Genomic DNA, 14954 nt, shown 5'->3' with positions numbered 1-14954 from the left:
TGAACACGCATACTCAAGCAGATTGTAGCGTTCAAGACAGCACAAGTAGTTTTTCATGCAAAAAGACGATTTAAAACCTAAAAGCCTCCTCTATTGTTACGCGGTCCCAGTTCAGTTAAAACGTCCGTAAAAAGATGACTGAGTTTTTTTTGTCTTTGTTATAATTCTATTGACAAATATGCCAGTACAAAGGCACCCCCAGATTAGCCCTTTCTGTACGTTGCTCTAGTATACAAATGTTATTTTCGGCACGTGCGCATTGTATAGGTAAGTTCCCTGCATCAATCGGTGATGAATTAATAGCAAAACGTTTACAACTATCGTTGGTTACTCCTAAGAGTATAATATACATTAATAGTAATAAAGATTTTCACAGATTAATTAGTACACATCAAAAAAGCACTGTTTGCTAACTTTTTAAACAGAGGAAATAACGTTCAACGAGTCTCTCTGAAGTAAATTACATCTTATTTAAATGTCAACATAGTCTCAGACTTGACTCTATTTTGACCGGTGGCAGATGACACGATTACGTTTCTGCAAGTAGCTATAACTACATGCACAGTGGCATGTAATAGCCGAAATGAGCTTGAAACAATTCCGTTCGATACTCAAGATTCTCCACAATACCCTCTGAATGCAGTTCATGTAACTACAAAATAGTCGATTGGTAGGGTGGAAGACACAATAGAGAAATGTCAGTTTTTGAGAATGAATGAAGAATGTGCATATAGAAATAAATCTGTGCGATCGTTCCGGGTCCGAGGGCGTCCGACATACAAAACGCGTGAACGTAATGATGAGAAATTGATTTCCCGAGTGACGCTTGCCACCGCAGACGGGGACTGCCTGCACAACATCGGTGTCGCAATCGAGCCTGGGCCCAAAACTTATTCCTGCAGTTGGATCGGATGGATATGCGCCTATCAGCTTTTGCAGGCCCGTCTACCCTAATAAATCCCCCCAACCTCGCACCCCAGATTTGTTGTCCTCGTTTAGGTGATTTGAGCCTGGCTCAGCCTCTTAATTCCGCGAGTCGATTACGGAGGAATAAGGACGAGAGCAAATGAGGACTACCAAATTCAAAAATCGAACGAAGCGATAGTAGCAGGCACGGCGAAAGCGACGAATTCTGCGACCCGCCTATGGGAAAGAGTAGCAAATGCGGCAGAACAGCGGACGGAGACAGCCCAGGGAGCTCAAAGGGGCAAATCAATATAACCAGGAAACCGCCTATTTCCATGCCGCCTTATTTATGTTACAGCTTCTGACAGGACCTTTTTCTCAGTATATCTAGATGCCTATATCTCCAGCATTGTATGTCTGTTCATATATTACTGTGAATGCGTGTCTGTGTGTGTGCGTGTGCCTGCAAGTGTATCCAAATGCAAGTTAAATTTAGGCGTCCAAGCAGCCAGGCACCATCCCATGGCATGCTTTAGGGCACAGACATTCAGCAGGCCCTCTCTGCCTTCACCTTCTGGCGTTGATTCGACCGCTTTCTGATTTCAGCTCTCGGTCCTGATTTTGAACGCGACGCTAAGCAGCGACTAGCTTAACCATCTACCCAGTGTCGATAAGGGAAATGGCCGCAAAGATCACTATGTCGTAACTCCTTTGTGAAGACCCAATATGCTGTTTCTGTCTTTCTCTGGGAGAGCTGAATAGGAATCGTTGCTACAAGTAGTCAACGTTGCTTGGGAGCTGCGTTAGCCAAAACCTAACGCGCGCGTTTTGGCAAGCTCTCACCTGGTGAGATTCCCAGTAGAACAACTTCCATTTGAGGCCTTTGCCGACCCAACAAGTTTTCAGTCAGCGGAACCCTCCCGCAAGTTTCTTCTCGTCTGGTTCGGCACGCAAGAGTGCTCTTCGTATCGGATCGAAAGTCGAATAAGCCTTGACTTGCAACGCAGTCTTTGTTATCTGTTCCTCATCAACCCTTCTTTTTATTCAAGTCGGCCCACATCAGCACTCAATTTATCCATTTCACAATGGTAAGGTGCATCAGAAGCGGCATAATGGCCGCCACAACCTGAATAGAAGGTAAGCTAGCAACTGTGTTCAGACTCGATGCACGACAAGGATGGACGACAGACCGTCGAATTCGGTAGGGCCAATCGACGGCGGATCATTCATTGCCAGAGACTAGTATCATGGTTAAAATAACAGCAATTTCCAGTTCTAGTGTTTCCGTATTATTGGTGTGTTCCAAACAAACTAAAAACGGGCCATGATATAGCCTGAATCGCTTTTGTTGGAAATGTTTGAAAGTCATACATAACAGACTTAATAGATGTATCCTAAAGAACACGTAATTAAACCTGAATAGAATATATAACTGAAGAACAAAAGATATACCATTGCGGCTACTCGGAAAAGCAAAGAAACATGTTCTATGTTTTCCTAGCGTCCGAAGGGACCAACCTCTGACTGAAAGGGAGCAACAGTCTATAGCTTAACTTCGCGTGAATGAAGAAAGCAATTTTCCAATGACCTACAGGGTTTTTACAAATAGACTTTGTACGATCTGTGATCTTGGTAAATTGGCCTTCTGTGGCATTTAGAGAAACTTAAATTATAGTAGGCACCCTGATGGCAGCAAATGTAAATGACCTTCAGCAAGCTTCTGGTTCGCTTTCTATCTGATCCACACAATCCGAAGATACAGCCAAACAATAGTAGGGATAGTAATACTAAAGCACATTGGATCAAACGTTAAATTATGAGTAATGAAAAAAAAAGACAGTGTGTATGTTTGGGACAGAGCATCACTGAGGTGTACCTGCCGTGTCAACTGCTTCAAAATGAAGCGAACGACGAAAACAGCGTCTCAAAAAGATATGAAGCCTTATGCTAGGTGATTAACATGTTGCTCGAACTTAATACTCTGCTTAACTAGCCTAAAAAATGTAAAGGTAACATTTTTCGCTTTTATTGTTCTATGAAACTGCACTGAAAGTTACAAAATTTTATATTCGACATAGAAGTTTTCGTGTTTCGTTCGCGTTCGTGTTTGTGCTGCGTCTCTGCGAACTAATAACAAGTGATCGTAGATGAATAAAAAGTTCATCACGTTATAAGGACTAACGATCATTAGCATTAAGGGTTGCAAAAATAACAAATAGCCTTAATGACTCAGACGCACGTAATATTTATTTAATCTATCTATTAATAATACAATTAGAATCGTCATCATTCATCAGCACAGCCAGCAGCCGTCATCGTTGGTAAACATTTTTCGGCACGAATCGTCACCATGGTGCCCACCTAATAGCGGTGTACAATGAGGAAAGTCTCGCAAACTCATTGTTCGGTGCGACTCAAGCCAGGCAAGAAAGAGCCTGCCTATATATCGTCTTCGTTTCTACTGATCAATTAAACATACTCTAGTATGGAGGGTATTTTTGACATCTCAGTTTAACACTAACTGCTGTCCGTAGCAACCTATCTTCTGTGAATAGCGTCTGCTTTGCTTTCCTTCTTTTTACTAAACTAATCCAAACGAATGATCATAAACTGTGTAAACTAACGGCTACGATATTGTATCGATAGCGTCTTAGTTAACCCTTATTGCTACTATATTCCAATCAGTATAGTTTAATTCGGCCGTACACAAAGGCTTTGTGCTTCTACGAACTGGGTCGTCGTTTACCGGAACAGATCTTCAGTGGAAATTTCAGTTTTTTTTATAAACAATAATAGCCATTTATCTACAAGTGTTGATGTTCTCTAGTTTCGGTTGTTTTTATGCGTCTTCCATTACGTATAAATACACACAAATGATGAAGAGAAAATGATGAGTATTAATGTCGTATCATAGCTCTGGTAGGCTCATAGTCCTCTCGTACATCATCCTGCCGGCGTCATATAAGAGCGACCAAGGTATATATATATATATATATATATATATATATATATATATAGACCTTGGTCGTGGTAATCTTAGACATTCGCTTATATATTAGACTGTGCTATGCGGTTGTCACTTGTTACCTATCCGATAAACTCGCATGAGCGAGACATACGTGTTTGGCCTTGTTCCGTGAATATAAAGCCAATATCTGGGACTTTCAGGATTATCTATCAGAAATTGTTTCTTCGATCTTTAAGTTTCTACCTCCATCACACGTCTATTCTCACGCGACCCTTAAATGTTGTTCTCAGTAGTCCCAGTTATTTGTTAGACACACGAATTACACTCAACACGCAAGCATTTTACCACTCAAATTTACGATTCATTGTCCCTGTCCTGTGTACTCCTTGCCTTCGGTGTGTATATATGTATATATAAACTTATAGAACTGACGTTGTTCTTTTTGCTGTCGTGCGTAGCACGGGTTGTTATTGTCGGATAGTAGTACATAACAAAACCTGTTCCTTAGCGCGTCGAATTGATTCCGGTAGCATCAAACAGAACTAATCCGTTTTCTGTGACCGACCGATGCTCAACATGCAGACTTTTTCAGCGGCTGAAATGTCCTGAGAACGAGTTGCGGTGAATTTATTACAGAGTTGTTTCCCGTTGGCGAAGCGACTGTGGCAATCGAGGCCAAAGGAGAAGGGGATGGTAACGTTGGAGGAGCTACCGGAATTGGGTTGTGCGCGCGAGGCAACGATCCTGTCGACGGTAACTAGATGAGACGAAAACGATAAAAGACGGTAAGTGATTACTGGTTAATATTTACCTCACAGAATACACGAAATAAATCCAGATGACAATTTTTCTATCGACCTTCATAAAAAAACCGACAACAGTATTTTTAAAATCAAGTTAGGAAATTTTGAGTGTCGCATCAGGTGACAAAATCAGAATGATAACACAACCTAAAGTTCTTTGTTCAGCTAGTGCCCTTTTCCCCCCCTGTTAGAGTCAATTCGAGGCTAACAGCACAGTCCGCGAATCAAGCTGCGGTTGTCGAGTTAAATCCGTTATTGTAGAACGATAAGAACGTGAACGAGATGATCAAAGGATGAACTAGCTAGAAAGAATAGTTAGCCAACGGGGGACAGTTTGCTAAAAATACATTGCTGCACACATCAGCTAAGGTTAACCGTGTATATTTAAAGCAATAAAGATTGACCCAAGCCCTTGTTCCCCCCTAAGAAAAAGAGGCAAAAGACAGGGCTCTAATAACGAAAATGCAGAATATTACAAATGTATTAAAATCAAATAAAACTAAAACAAAACGAACTCAAACCTTTGGCAAATAAAACTTATTCAACAACAGTCAATGTCAGAGAGACGGTTGATTCGGTAGATTTTTTCTGCTCGACTGAATTGTACAGGTAAAAGCTGGCCGTATCTGCATGTAACAAGGTCACAGAGGTCATATCAAGCCACGTAGAATTGGCGTCACGCGGTGATGACACTTCCCACGGGCTGATGCGGGGGTTGCCACTGGTGAGTCGAACTGCCAGTGGGCGACGCCATAGCGTGATGGGCTGGCACGTTGGTTACCTTTGCAAGCGGAGGGGTAGGTGTGTGGACTGGAGGTTGACTGACGGGGGGATTTTGAAATGTCACTCGCATAGCGCTGCCGGACGAACCAGACGTCGTCGAGCTGAAAGCACAACATAGACAGAGAGCAGGACGCAGCGAAGGAAAACGTTAAATGTAGCGAGAACTCACGTGAATAGACGCACACGTAAATGTTACTACTTACTACACAGCCAGCGTTGGCGACAAGTGGCGGTGTCAAACGAAATTACGTTGAATTACTTACAGCCAAGTTAACACGCGTCTAATGTTTAACTGCCTGTGATGGGCCTGGGGCAATTTACTTGGTGTTAGATTGAAGGCGGGATACATGTGGCCGTTACCGCGATACGTGCGTTTCTAGTGCGTAACCAATGGTAAGGAGTAGCCGACATGGCCTAGGACTAGCTACTATACAAAATACAGTGAAGCGAACCGAGACAGTAAGAGGCTGATGAAGTCAAATAAATGTGTTTAATGTCGGACAGCAAAAGCTGAGAAGAACACGCCAAAGACATGACGCGTTTAAGGTGAAAACGTACGATGGGGTAAAATCCCGGTGGGATGAACTCAGCACCGCTATTGCAAAGTTCAGCGGCAGCGACCGTATCCCACTAGAACTCTCCCAATTCACTGAACAAATTTCACCAAGGAGTCAAACCGACATCTCTGATTGGGTGATTGTCGGCTGCTGAATGGCCATTGCAGACTTTGTCCAGCACAACCTACCGTTTAAGTAACGAAATCGATTGCAGCTAAGCTGTGAAAGCCCTATTTTTCCCTTACCGACTGACTAGTATATATATATGTGTATGTATAAGAGGATATATATATGTGTTCTTAACGAAGAAACTTGGGGCAGATGGAGGGTGGTAAAAGAGGCACAGGACCAAGGCTTGAAGTGTAAAACTCAATAGGGAGTAAAAGCCTGTGAAGCTGAAAACGAGGAAGACTAAGATTTACTGCGGTACTTCCTAGTCCAGTCCAGCGACGCAGCAGAACCAGCTCTAAGAGAGCAAAGTTGCGTAAGGCAGCAAAGGAAACGAGGTGACCCTCGAGATCAGACGGCGAGGCTAGAGAAGACCTACGGGAGATAGAGGAACAAAAAGGGCAATCCAACGAGTGACTGACTTCGCTGCTTATAGACTGTTCTTCTTTACCCATTGCTTCATGCGTATAGCTAGTAAAAACTAGCACAGTTTGTTCCAAGTTTGCCACTATCACATATTGGTCTGTTGCATGTATGTGCTTTGGGTCGTTATGGTAAGACGCTATTAAATTTTTCTTAGCCCGGACTGACATAAATATCAAGTGAGAATTGTTTCATAGCATGAGCGCCAAACATGAAATCCAATGAGCTCTAATGAGGGGCCATTATAGGTTCGGTGGTTTGTTTTCCAAATACAATTGGAGGTCGGCATATATCGGCTACTAGAGATCTTGTCACGTTCGGAATATATAAAGATGTGACTTGTTCAAAAAAAAAATGTTTTATGGTAGCCGGGAATGCCTTTTACGATCATCACAGTGTAGAGACGCTTGAGGTACTATTTGGATTTTCATTATCGTGTCACAGCAGTCCGTTATTTTCGCTATTATCGAGATACGCTCGAGGACAAAAAGGGTGTATGGGTGTACAGCTGTTGCCACAAAGATCCGACAGCCCGAAGTTGGGGAGTTGACAGGGTATTGACGTCACTTAAATTGGACTCGGTGGTCCGACGACAATACAGTATCGAAGTTCACTGAATTTCTCTTCATTATCTGCTACGTAGACGTCTAAATCGCGGTTTAGGCTCATGAAGTCTGAAAACGGTTTGTTTTCGCTAAAGGAACTCTTTTGCTAAATGTTTTCGAATAAATTAGAAGAGCCACTTGTTTCCATCCAAACGCGTCTAGATTTTATTATTGTACAAAGATGACGCGAAAACGATAACGCCTAGTTAAGAATAGAATATCTAAATGTTGCGCTTAAAATTCCTCCTTTACTAACATGCTCATGCAATGAAATTCATATTCATATCATAAAAAGCAATGAAATTGTATGTTTTAGTTAATTGTTTACAATAAAAAAATTGTCATTAAAACACATACATATATGCGCATGATAAAGGTAAATAAATCGAATTAATTATGAGACAGGTTTTACTGGATATACAGTATGTTACTATATAAATTATATTCGTTTGAAATTGACTATTCATTAAAACCGTTGAATTGAGCAACTAATGAGCTGCGCTGTGCAAACTTCTACAGTGACCAAACAGGGGTTGCTTACCCAGCAGAGTTGTGTTTTGGTAGCCTGGGTGGAACGACAGGCGAGGTTGACGTCGTAGCGGCTGAGTGGTAACCGGATGACACGGGAGTCATTTGAGGCGACGAGAGCAACGAAGGTGGACCAATCAGGTCGCCGACCACCTCTCGGTGGATCACCGTCTGCTGAGGGGTTCTTCTTTGCCATATAAACGATGTAGATCGAGGTGAGAGCAAAAGCCGTCAAATGGCACCGTATTCATGGCGTTGTATGATGGACAGGGGAACAAAATGGCGATATAACCGCAACAGCAGAAGCACCATAAGTGAAGTTAGCAGACGCACGCAGAAATAGAGAAAAAGAGTGTAAAGCAAGCTGACGTTAGTGAAATTGACGTGAACATTCTCAGACATACGTTTACACACCGTCGTAAATGGTCTTATATCTAGCCTCCTCGTAATCATCGCGACCGTCATCATCATTGTCGATGGGTAACGCATGCTCTCGAGATTAGATGCAGGCATTTATTTTGACTTGGAATACGCCCGCAGGCTGTTTCGGTGACAGGCCGAGGGAATTAGCGAACGCGTGTCAGGAATACGATGTGGATGAGTCTGGCGTAACGAAACGTTTTAATAGCCAAAGTTGAGAGCAAGGACGAGCTGATAATGGTACTCGAATAGATGTATTAGATACAAACCACATAATCTACGAGACAACATAAAGGAAATATTCTAGCATTGTACTCGCAACAGACAGGGAACAATCAATATTCTGCGTTTAGACAAATATTTTATATCTTACATGATCGCTAGCTGCTTGAAACCCAGTCAGCAGAAATGCGTCTAAGCATGCTGGGCAGCGTATTTCATCGTTCAACTGTATTTCAAAGCAAGGCATTACGAAAATTGGCAACAACCCAATAGCGAATTTCTAAGTGTCTAGGAATGTTCAAGCAAAAAAGAAGCGCCCGTACTAATCTACGAGTGCCTACGTAATCAGATAAGCTACCTAACAAGGCTTCAAAGAAGCACCAGAAATACAATAGGTTGCACGTATTATATCATCGTTCTGTTACAGTGTAACCTGTCTGCACAACGAGGTGGTGAAATGTAGAACCGGTGGGCATGCTAAGGCCGGAGGGGTGGCATGCAGGTTGCAGTGAAGATGGCAACAACCCTTCTTACCTGGACGAGTTGAATGAATGATACGAGTTTGAAGCGTGCAGAAGGTTCGATGGAAAACCTGGGAAGTTACTGCTTTGGCCGTTCTGGATGCTGTGATATTGATGATATGATTGTAGGTGGTTCTCGGTTGATTGATGGTTATGAGGCCTGGATAGATTGTTAGTCATGCGCGTTAGATGACAGTATCGTTCGTTAACACAATGATGAAATATTACCAACCAAAAAAAAGAGTTGGGATTAAATGAAGCTGTATCCTTTGGCCGTATTACATTCCCATAGAACAAGTAAGTATGATAGGGTAGAATGGAAAAGACCGCCTTTTAGAAACAATCACACAAGCCAGTAACATCCCATGCCGTCGAACAATCGTTTGCATTGCTCACGTTAGTCAGTAAAGAATTGGCACAACAAACCCATACCCAATCGTTAGGGTATATCGACACATTGTAAATAACATTGGTAAACCTCAGGCATTTTCCATATACAGAATTTACTGCTGTGTGCAGTAATCCAAAAGCATCCATCCATGCATAAATCATTAGGTTCGATAGAAGGCGCCATTGGCGGTCGAAGAATAGACAGACGCAGAACCGCTATTAAAAATAATTGTAGCAGATCCATTCCGGTCGAACACAAGCCTGCCAAAAGGACATCATCCTTTCCCCAGAGAATAGTCGATGATGCTGGTGAAGGCCGTACTCGTCCTGTGCTTTTGCTGTGATGTTTTTGGCTTGCTGTCAACTTGCCTCGAGGGTTTCCACCCGTTGATCTCAGAACTTGGCGTAGGGGGCGCACTAGGCGTGCCCGGTGTTCCGGCCACATGATCGCCAAGATTGTCCTCGCTTTTTGTTCTCGATGCCACCTCCGGGAGGCCTGGGGACGAAAAACGAAAGTGCCCAAAACCCATGCAAAAAACATGGACGCACATAAATGCACAATGGAAGTGAGTCAAAAGGTTGTGCTATTGCTAAAGCTACAGCAAGTGTTATCGCTGTTCTTCCAGTTACTGCACCAAGAAATGATTTTGTCCGCGCTTAGCTGGTCAACCTTAGCCTGTTGTTCCGAACAAGGAGATATGATTACGTAATGTGGCAGGCCAATGCATACATATTGAAGGGATAATTACTTGCACGTAGCCATATTCTGAGCCCTAAAGATGCTAAAGATAAAAACTAACTAAACCTAGAGATACAACACTCGAAAGTAACTTAATAGCTTACTATCTAAAGCGATCTACCGTTATGATCTTTTATTTTTATGATATACAAATATAAGTTGGTACTCTTCTGATCACGATATCATTATACCTGTCAGCCAAAAAGCTCACATCATTATAATGTTCGTGCGGGCAAAAAAAATTGGCCCAATTTCAAATAAACGTTCAATATTAAACGGCTTTTTAGTTTTTTGATTAGATTTGTTTATTTCCGGAGGTGATTTAAGCTAATGTCGGTCGTTCTACATGCAACCAATGACGAGACCGCAAACAAATAAACAAAGCCCACCGGGGCAGCAAGAACTCTGTTCTTCCAAATCAAACTGCCGCATCGTTTCCTATACCATGAACTATTGAGGATGCGCTTCTCACAACTGCTTCCTGGCGAGTACTTCGTCACAAATGAAATTACTATAAAGGTACGCGGATAATGATGGAGAGAGCCAAATGCAGAGCAGGTATAGAACTTCTCTGTGTCGCAATTGCGTCAGTTTTTGTCAAGCTGCTATAATAACGAGATGTAGCACGGAGCAATTAATTATTTGCTCTCTATGAGACACTCGCACTTAACTAAAAGGTAGGAAGCGGGAAGCCTAAGTTAAAATGTAATCATTAATAATAGGGAGTAATAGTTAGGTCTATATTCAACCAATCAAAGGGTTTCCAGTCTGTCTAAGACAGTGGGTAATGAATGAAATGGCCTTCGATCGCGTGTAGACTGTTCCGTCAATGCTTAAAATTGACCATTCGGAACCCATACATAGGAGCATTGAAAAACACTGGACGCATCCAACGGAGATCTGATATGATTATTTATTCTACGTTATCATTTGGTTTCTTAGCTTGAAATTATCTCTGCTCAACTAACCTGCTGTATGTTCATTTTGGTACGATTGAAAATGCTGTGCTTGTTGTTGATGGCTATGGTTATGCTGATACGGTGGCGGGGGCGTCGAATGATGTAAGCGCGTTTGCGAAGCGTGGTGATGGGACGAGCTCACATTGCTCGGTGACGAAACGCCACCTGGACCTTCTTTCAATTGCTGTCTGTAATTTAACTGGCTATGGCTTGACTGATGCCCCACACTATTTGGCCCCTGGGAGCAGACAGACCGCTTCGAGTGCGACGACCCCGTTTCTGGGTTTTGATTCTTAACGACGGCCACCTTGGCACGTCGTTGAGAGTTTTCGTTATATCTAAAGCAGGAACAAAAAAAGAGCCGTAATTGTTAATTTAAGTGAAAAATCTGCTTTTTTTTTGCAACAACAAAATTTTCTGTTGAATATTGAGCAAGTGTGAAAAAACGTCTGCGAGGGGATACGAGATATATATATAAAAAAGCTATCAGAAGTAAATGTTGATTTGATTCGCAAACATGCATGTGAATTATAATTGATCGAGGTACCTCTGCGTCCAAAAACCTCGTGTATGCCCCACCTGTTTGAATTTACCAAAGACCACGACTAAAATCATACTTATAAAATGCTAAATAAATCTCGCAGGTACAGTAACATTAGGCGATGACCACAATTAGAAAGGAGATCGCGAAGGATCGGCTTAAAAATTCCCGAATCTACATGGATCCTTACTCGAATTTCTTCCAGGCTCACTCGGAGAACACCAAGGAGGAGTAGAGAGTTCAGGGATCCTGATTCATCTCGCCAAACCGTGTTTCGCCGGGATCAAATAACGAAGAGAAAGCCATTACATGATAAAACGTGTTCATCTTCCGCGCAAAAAGGCGTTAACTCCTTTGAAGTTCAACCCGTATAGTGACGATCCATAGCCATTTTAATTTGTAAGCACTAATTTCGACCCGTTTGAGGTAAATGTGACGCCGAGTCTATCCAAATGTTGCAGACACTCATTTCTATCTAGGGTTCCACGTTCCGTAAAACTTCTGCCCACCCTTACCCGGCGGAGGATTCACCATATGAAACATGTTTAACTAACCGACAAAAGCACAGAGTGCACCTGTCACCTGTCAGAGGCCGCGGAACAAAAAGCGGGGCCCGGCGAAAACGAAACGCTCAGACATGACCCCACGAACGTTCCGTAGCTTTGAAATAGAATGACGATACTGCAGTTCTGCGAAAATGTTTCGTCATAGAGCGATCGACCATTGGGCTATCGGGGATCGACAAAAAGCGCTATGGGTGGGGAAAGGCCACTCAGTCATTGGTCTTGTCACTAACTATTGTATTGTATGACTGACTGTTTTGCTTCTAGCGAATGTTTTTCACCAGAAATAAACCAGGAATTGGCAATTTTTGGTATGAAGTAGATATAACAGTTGCCCTCGGACCTGGCGATCGGGAATGCCCTATTTAATTCTTTTAAAATATTTTCTTGACATAGCCGGATCGACTACTTGATCGAGTGTCATCTTTTATAGATGCGGATAAAAAGGTAAATTAGGACGAAATAATGTAGAGTTTCTAATTGCAGCGATTAACATGAGAAGCTTCCCGTAGGATATGCGTACTGATGATTATTGATAGATATTATCCTGGTGCTACTCACCTTATCCTGAACAAGCGAGAATCGGTCTCGACTTTTGTGTATTTAATGTCGTCCACAGGAGCACCGTTCGGACCGGCCAATTGAGGTTCGAGCATGTTATATTCGATAAGTCGACGTACCTCATGAGGTATGAGGTTCTCACGACGGCCAGGACTTTTCGAACGATGTTTGCGGTGCCTTTTTCTGGACGATGAACCTGCACTGAACACGGCTTCGCTTTCCGTCTCCACGCCCGATTGCACGTAACCGCTACAACGAGGTTTTGACGAGCTCTCACTACCATCTGCTCCGCCAGAGCTCGTTAACGAACGCACAACGGCACTTTGTGGAGATCTGCAGTAATATGCGTATCGTTTAAGGTGTTTCATCACAACAAACAACGAATAAACAACTGTCAGCAAGAAACGTATTACATGTTCGACGTCAATTTTCAACAAACATCCACTATATGCTGCAGTGAATAGATAGACATTTCTCTCTATAGGATACACTTCCTATATATACAAAAATGTTCCGCATATATGACCTAATCAAATTGGTTGAGTCGTTTTTCCTTAAGTTATTCGTGCAGGAACACCTAAGATTCTTTCGTGGCTATTATTGCCATGAGGTGCTTGTCGAGCGCCTGGATACGGCAGGGGATAAATGTCAGTGACAAGAAAGCGAGGCAAAACGACACAACCGCAAGTTTCGTAACGAACCTGTCACACGTTTATCGTACCTATGTATATATAATAGACAGCGATAAGCGCTAGTCGATAGTTTTGTTCTTTTAGAAAAGTAAGATGAACACATCCAGAGAAAGATGCACGTATTTTTGATTGAAGCCAGAGTTGGACGATTGCCTTCTTTGGCCGTGTCAGGCGTTGTGTGCCTGCAGCAGCTTTAGCGTTGCCATTTTCCTTGTCGCTGCCTTCGTTATCATGATAGTCGGCACCGCTTTACGCGCCTGTCGCCCTAAGCTGTTCTGAAGGAGATCCACCCATTGCATGTAACAGGTTCTACCCCATCATAGGCCGTTAGCCGTTTTCAGAAGACATGAGCTGATGCTAATGCTACCACTAATGCCAAAAGATCTATCCTCAACGCTAGTGTCTACACCCCCAACTGTTGGTGCTCCCCGCCGACCAAACCGTGGGGACAATAAGAGACCATCAGCGTGTGCTGCATTACATCCTACTGCCATATTATCCTTAGAGGCGCGTTCTAAGAAGCACGCTGCCGATGCCGTTGAGAAAGGCGGATGATAGCTCATCATCAAGATCCTTCCTCAGTCCAGCAAATCACCACCGCAAGGAAAGCAGTGTACGGAACAGGCAAGCGTCGAAGGAATCAACGAACAAACTGGGAACTGTGTTGGAGCATGAAGGACCGGTCATGGGTGCCTGAGTGCATTTAAGGACGACGGGGCGAAGGAGGCATTTGTGCTCGCCGTAAAGAAACTGGCCAAAAGGAGTCACTGCCGGGCCAGATCTATTCCACGCTTGAATCTCCACAATAATGGTTAGCTCGCTTCTTTTGAAAGAGAGAGTAGTGCATTGGCCTAAAATAGATATTCCGACGGACCTCGAAATAAGCAGCATCGTCATATACTATTATGGTATATATTTATACATATATATGGCAAAAGCTGAAATGTAAATAAGCGATAACCGTTTTTGTTAATGCTTATTATTGGTTAATAACAAAAATTCTGATAATAACCTTTACGTGAGCCGATACCGTTGTTTAATAAAAAATATGGAGGTTTTTGACATTATGCAGCGACTTACTCTAAGGCGCTTATTATTATTAATTATTAAAGATGTTATTAAAGATTAATGCTACTAGTATGATGAGTAAGCTGTTTTCTTGGTACGTTAGTGAAACGATCATCAGTGCTGCTGCTACACACTGCAGTAGCAGATAGTCACTAGCATCAATTGGATCCATGTAGTTGACCAGGGCCAGCTGAGCTGGTCCTATACTCTGTATGTGCACGACCAGTATTTTATTCAAGGACCGAAGCTTAGACAATCAAAAGGACGTTTTGCTAACCGCTCAAGCTATTTCAAAGAGAGAGAGAGAGAGAGAGAGAGGAGAGAGAGAGAGAGAAAGAAAACTAGGAAAGGCTTGTCTCGTTAGATGGACGGTTTTCGTCATTCCTTTCTGTTCGGTAGAAGAGGCTAGAAAGCTAATTGCAATATGCAAGCGATAATCTTCTTTCTGAGCTTCTTGTTATCATTTATGCGCATATCTATAGGCGCGCAGAGTTTGCGGTACAAATCACAAAATCACTATTGTAATATCTTAGTTAG

At 42.7% G+C, this 14954-nt stretch overlaps 1 protein-coding gene across 4 annotated transcripts in view; it reads right to left on the bottom strand.

Moving 5' to 3' along the window:
- Nucleotides 1-3127: 3127 nt before the first annotated feature.
- LOC111269273 (uncharacterized) overlaps nucleotides 3128-14954 on the bottom strand; it is a 104965-nt gene continuing 93138 nt past the window's right edge. For 2 of the 4 annotated variants that reach the window (XM_022848743.2, XM_022848747.2), the window contains exons 14-20: nucleotides 12658-12990; nucleotides 11002-11330; nucleotides 9664-9790; nucleotides 8918-9064; nucleotides 7755-7925; nucleotides 5459-5561; nucleotides 3128-4631 (exon numbers count right to left, since the gene is read on the bottom strand). In XM_022848743.2, the coding sequence (XP_022704478.1) occupies nucleotides 4446-4631; nucleotides 5459-5561; nucleotides 7755-7925; nucleotides 8918-9064; nucleotides 9664-9790; nucleotides 11002-11330; nucleotides 12658-12990 (1396 nt within the window). In that variant the 3' untranslated portion in view covers nucleotides 3128-4445. Of the gene's footprint in view, nucleotides 4632-5198; nucleotides 5562-7754; nucleotides 7926-8917; nucleotides 9065-9663; nucleotides 9791-11001; nucleotides 11331-12657; nucleotides 12991-14954 lie in introns of all 4 variants that reach the window. The other 2 variants (XR_002685700.2, XM_022848756.2) reach the window with 2 other exon arrangements.

The sequence above is a fragment of the Varroa jacobsoni genome, unplaced genomic scaffold (assembly GCF_002532875.2).
Source record: "Varroa jacobsoni isolate VJ856 unplaced genomic scaffold, vjacob_1.0 scaffold_145, whole genome shotgun sequence".
Classification (NCBI taxonomy): domain Eukaryota; kingdom Metazoa; phylum Arthropoda; class Arachnida; order Mesostigmata; family Varroidae; genus Varroa; species Varroa jacobsoni.
Note: the sequence above shows the minus strand (reverse complement) of the source record. Positions and strands in the feature narration are given on the sequence as shown.